The sequence below is a fragment of the Bison bison genome, unplaced genomic scaffold (genome assembly GCF_000754665.1).
Source record: "Bison bison bison isolate TAMUID 2011002044 unplaced genomic scaffold, Bison_UMD1.0 scf7180017846325, whole genome shotgun sequence".
Taxonomy (NCBI): Eukaryota; Metazoa; Chordata; class Mammalia; order Artiodactyla; family Bovidae; genus Bison; species Bison bison.
Genome location: NW_011476898.1, coordinates 45732 through 51387, shown reverse-complemented (window position 1 = coordinate 51387; position 5656 = coordinate 45732). Strand labels below are relative to the sequence as shown.

Below are 5656 nucleotides of genomic sequence, written 5' to 3'. Positions count from 1 at the left end.
CTAGATGGAAATCGAGTGCGGGTTGACTTGTGGAGCCCCTGCCCTGAGTGTTCAAGTGCCCTGCGTCTGCGTCTGGCGGGCAGGGGGGATTTTCGCCAGTGAAGGGCCTGAGCACAGGAGCGTGTGCAGCGGGTAGGGGCAGAGCGCGGTCTGTGTCGGGAGACACGTGGCGTACTTGTGGCAAGGGTGGAGCTGGGGGGCAGCGGGGAGTCCCCAGAGGACCTGGAGGCACACTGGGGACAGCACCCTGGCGAGCGGTGGGCCTTTGGGGCCAGACAGGCTTTAACGCCGCCGTGAGAGGAGCATGAAGATGTCTGTTTCGGGAAAGGGAGTTTAATGCAGCAAAGACAAGAGGCTGTGGAGGGCATGGCTGGACAGCTGAGGGGCTGGTGTCATGGGGTTCTGAGAGGTGGGCTTCACCCACACAAACTAGGGCTTCCTGTCGTGTGGGGAGTCCTTTACTCTTCCAAATAAAAATATTAGATCAGATAAATCCCCCATCTGTCATCATGATTTTGTAAATAGTGATTTAACACTGAAAAGATTGATAATCTCAAAATACAGGTTCAACTTGGTTAAAGATACAGACTTTGAGGCCTTCCCTAGTGGTACAGTGGCTAAGAATCCACCTGCCAGCGCAGGTCGACACAGCCTTGATCCCTGGTCCGGGAATATCCCACATGTGAAGAGCAGCTGAGCCTAACACAATTGCTGAGCCCGCACTCTAGACTGCGCGGCGCCCCGTGCTCCGCAGCAAGGGAAGCCACCGCAGAGGGAAGAGGCTTGAGGCTGCAACTAGAGAAAGGCAAGCGAGACCCAGTGCAGCAACGCAAAAATAAATAATTGATGAATTTTTAAAAAGTACAGGCTTAGGTTTTTCATTTTGTATCCGACATGGAAAACTTTGCTGCAAACCAGCCTAGGCTCACAGACTGCCACAGGGACTTGCTGAGTGGTCACACGTTGTATAGTCCAGGCACAAAGAGCCAGGCCTGGAGACGGGGTGGGGCTGTGGCCTGAGGGCTGCTGGGCGAGAAGCCCGAGGTGGGGAGTGTGGAGCCTTGGTGTGCAAGTGGAGGAGGGGCTTCAGGGGCAGCCCTTTCCACCCAGCAAGGGGACAGGACGGGGGCAGGGAGGTGGGGGCAGCGGCGGAGAGACAGGAGAGCAAAGCTTGTTGCCCTCCTGGGTCCTGGAGGCGGGCGGCCCGGACCTCAGCGGGGCAAGTAGGGAAGCCCGGGGGTCAGGAGGCAGAAGAGGCAGGAGAGAGGGGCTGAGGCTGTGGCCCCTGTGTGGTTTCCGTGTGAAAGGCGAGGCTGGGCAGGGGGAGCTGCTTAGGCCCAGCTTGCTTGGATAATTTTGGCAGGCTTTAAGCTGTGTGTGCGGCTTCTGCTTGCCTGGTCCCTGGTCCCTGGTGCTGGGATGATGAAAGCAGAGGAAGGGGTCTCCTGGCCTGTGGGCCTGCAGCGGGGCAGGGGGGTGGGGCCTGGGGGATCAGCCTTTAGGCTGGAGATGCGCTCCTGGAAATGCTTTGCTGCTCTGAGTTGGCTGCACAGGAAAGGCTGTCTCTCCTCAACCAGAAAGTTTTTTCAAAGATAGTATACAGAAAATTAGAAAAGTACATGATTCGGAGACATCTGGGAACAGGTGGGCAGTGTTGATTGAGGAGGGAGGTGGACACTGGGAGGAGGTTTGTGAGTTGTGAACTCTCTGGGTGGAGGGGTGTCTGCTGTCTGACACGGGGAAAGGTATATGCGGCCTCGGGCACGGGGCCGTGAGCAGGAGCTCCAGCGAGAGGGGAGGAGGCGGGGGCGGCCAGTGGGGGCACCCCCTGCAGCCCAGGCCAGCCAGCGTGGACTTGGGACTCGGCTGCAGGGTGGCTGAGGCCCACGTGCACAGGCTGGGGGAAGTGACCCTCTTGTCTGCTTGCAGCTCTGTGGCCAGCACCATGTTCTGGAAGTTTGACTTGAGCGCCATGTCGCACGTTGACAAGCTGCTGGATAAGGAGGGCGTGACGCTGCGGGAGCTGATGGACGGAGAGGACATCCTGCAGGAGTGCAAGGCCCAGAACCGGAAGCTGCTGGACTTCCTGTGCCGGCGGCAGAGCATGGAGGAGCTGGTGGGCCTCGTGACCCAGGACCCGGCCCTGGACCTGGAGGAGAGGGCCCGCTTCAAGTGGGTACCAGGCCGGGCTGCGCTCGGGGGCAGCGGGCAGGGCTTGAGGACGGCCGGGGCCGAGCTTTTGAAGGGAGCAGCTGACCCTGAGTGTTGACCCCGCCCTACGTGTGAGGAGGGCCACTGGCGGGCTTTGTCTCTGTGATGTTTAAGGTCTGGGTCCCTGTGTGTGATTCCTCACCCTGGGTGGTAATGAGCAGCAGTGCAGCACATTGAAGCGTTTTGGGGAAATGCTAGAAAAAGGCTGAGCCCTGACAGAGACGGGCGCGTGTGCTCGGCCTGGTGAAGCGGCCAGTCCCCGGCCACGGGTGGCACGTGGCCACTTGACTTGGGGCCTTCTGCCAGGAGGAAGCATTCTGTGTCAGTTGTCCCGACGGGTGACGTTAAGACAGAGCTGTGACCTTAGGAGATGACAGAGGGGACCGAGTGAGGACTTGGGACCGGGGCTGGGTGCAGACACAGGAGTGTGAACGGCGGGGCCTCGGGGGGCAGGAAGGGCCCAGCACTGGCCTCTGACTCTGAGGGTGCCGCTCGGGTCCCACTCAGACTCTGGGACGTGCAGGAGCAGGGGTTGGTGGCACGGGGAGTCAGGGCAGACAGGATGCCCTCAGCTGCTCACGTGGCCACTGGGGTCGGCGTGTGTTGTCACGTCTTAGAATGGGCTAGGGAGTTATGGCCTGAGGTCAGATCCTGTTTTTGTAGGACCTGCCAGCTGAGAATGGTTTTACGTTTTTAAATGGTTGGGAAAAAAATGAAAAAATTGTAAACATTTACCTGAAAATGGCAAAACCCACATTTCAGTGTCCGTCAGTAAGTCTTCTTGGATACACCTATGACCTGTTGTCTGTGACAACACAAACCCTCTAAGACAGTTACTCTCTGACCATCTGTAGAATGTTTTTGCTGACTCAGGAGGCAAATAAAGCAGGATGAGCCGATGAGGGCGGCGGCGCAGTCAGGGCTGTGGTCTGCACACCCGTCTGACTGGAGTGCTCCAGAGAGAGGCAGGGGCTTGCTCATGGAGGAGCCAGGGCGCGGTGTGGCGGGTCAGAGGCTGTCAGGCCGCCTCCTGAGATGTGCCTGGTCTTATGTCCACGTCGCCACTAGTGACCCCATTCCTTTCACTCTTTTGCTCCCGAATGGGCCCTGTTGCTGCCCGAGCGGGGGTCTCCTGTCAGGCGCTGGCAGCAGTGGGATGGGGAGGAGGGCTGGCTGGCTGGTTGTGCTTCTGGGTAGAGGGTCCCATCGCGGCAGTAGAGACTGGGGGAGCTTTACAGTCAGAGTTTGAGGAGATCGGCAGTTGGCGAGCACAAATAAGGCAACAAGGAGACCTGCCGCTCTGGGCAGGGACACATACAAGTAAGCAGACGGGCTGGTGTTTGCATGCTTATACAGAAAGGGCAGCCCCAGATAGGGATTTAATTAACAATTGTGGTCTAATTTTATAGAGGCGGGGAGAGGGCGGTGGGTTGGACGGGCCGGCTGGTGTGAGAGCCCTAGTGTCACATAGGAGGTCAGTTCGTGATGTCTGCAGTTGCTGAAGATGTGTGTTTGTGTTTTATTTGGAAACATGGAGGTGAATAGTAGAGAAGGTGCCAAGAGGCTACGGTGACCGTCCCAGCAGTATGGCCTGCGAGTGGGGATGCAGGCTCTTCCTCAGGAGCCTGGTCATGCTGAGTCGTTAAAGCATGTGTGCATGTCACCTGTTAAAAAAAGAACAACCTTTTTAATTTAAAAGTTAATTTTAAAATTAACTTGCTCATTAAAGATTAGTTTGCTTTTAGTTAAAACTAAATATACTTTTTGAAAAGAGAAATAGGCTGGGTAGATGGATGAGGTAGTAGCTGGAAGAGGGTGGGGGGTCAGGATTATTTTTCAGAGGTGCCGAGGGTACAGATTGGATCTGTTTCAGGCTCTCAGCCATGGGTCTCTGTCGAGCCAATCCGTGTGGCCCTCAGGGTGTGTGGCAGCACCCGGTGAGCTGGGCATGAGCGCGGTGGGCAGGAGCCCCCTCATCTCAGCCTCCAGACGGCTGCCCCCGTGGCCGCCCTGACGGCCGCGTCAGCCTGTTGGCTGCAGGCTGGATTATGCAGAGACCTGTCCGGAAGTAGGGGTGCCTCTGAGCCGAGGGGCCCAGGGGCCACCCTGAGTGGTCAGCTGCTCTAATACCAGAGGAGCTCCATGCAGCTGGGGCCCTGTGCAGCAGCCTGGGGCCGGGAGCTGGCCCGAGATTCCTGAGGATGCTTCTGGCTCTTTCTTAAGGTTCCCGTGCAATTTGCCTGCCGAGCTTTGGGCCATTTGAGAAATGAGACGAAAGAGTCCGCAGGTGGATGCCAAGCTCACACTGTTGTTTCTGATGCAGTGGTGTGGCGATGGATGGAGGAGGCCTTCCTCTTCCCAAGTCACAGACCTGCGTGCTTGTGGGGAGCAGGGCTGGGCCCGGCAGCCCAGGAAGGTCTCCCCGCACCCCCACCCCGCCCTGCAGGGCAGCACAGAGGGGGACACCGAGCTGCGGGGAGCGCCTGGGGAGCAGCCGGGCAGGCCACAGAGAGGCGTGCAGAGGCCCCGGGAGCCTCCGCCGTGACGGCCCTGGACTCTGCTTCCTCACCCGGTAATTGCTGCGGCCACCTCCTGTGTTCCTGGGTTTCATTCTTCTCTCTTTCGCTTGCTGCCCCTGGCAAGTTCTGTTCTCTGACAGTCTCCTGAGTGTACCCTTCTCCCTCGGGCTGGCTCTGCCGGGTCACGTCCAGGCTGGACATGGTTCTCCTGCTGTTTTGAAGACTCTAAGGTTGTCTTTGTCAACTGAAAAAAAAGGTACAACTTAAAAGCTGAGAATTACATTTTACTTGGTGGACTCTCTGAAGACTTTAAACCCTGGGGAGAGGACTCCCCGATAACTCAGGGACACCTCTGAAGAGGCGAGTGAGGAGCCAAGATGTGTAGGAGTTTTTCCAACAAAGACCAGGTAGTCAGAACTTCAGACGATTGCTGTTCATTAAAGAAGACCAGACGACTCACGTTGTGGATTGAGCGCCTCTCTGTGCCTAGGAAGGTGCGGGGTCTGGGCTCACGCTCCACTCCTCTGACCTGCCCTGCCGCTGTCTTGGTCACATCCTGTGCACTCCCATCCTGAGTCCCCTCACGGCTCGCCGTTGAGGGTGGCGGCTCTGACAGAGGGTCCCTGCGGGGCTCCCAGGGCAGGGGCGGCCTGTGTTCACGGAGACGTGCACGCGGCTCACTCACGCCTTCTCTTCCTGACTCCAGCCCTGCTGCTGAGAGGTCTGATGCCACAGGCCCCCAGTTTCCTCAAGGGCCTCCTAGGGCCTTTTCTAACTTTGTTGCTCTGCAGTTTCCCAGGACTTTATCCCCTGGGTCAGGACAGGGGGATCTCAGAAGTGGCACCAATAATCCAGGAGAACTTTAAAGTCAAAGAGTTTGGGAGAAATTAGTAATAAATACATACAAAAAGCAAACAGAAGCAGGG

The 5656-nt window shown here is 57.6% G+C and overlaps 1 protein-coding gene across 1 annotated transcript in view; it reads left to right on the top strand.

Moving 5' to 3' along the window:
• Positions 1 to 5656, top strand: part of LOC104988093 (serine/threonine-protein phosphatase 6 regulatory subunit 2-like) — a gene marked incomplete at its 3' end in the record, with an annotated part of 44661 nt that overhangs the window by 13722 nt on the left and 25283 nt on the right. The window contains exon 2 of the mRNA XM_010839278.1: positions 1930 to 2172. Within this exon, the coding sequence (XP_010837580.1) occupies positions 1946 to 2172 (227 nt within the window). The remainder of the gene's footprint in view (positions 1 to 1929; positions 2173 to 5656) is intronic.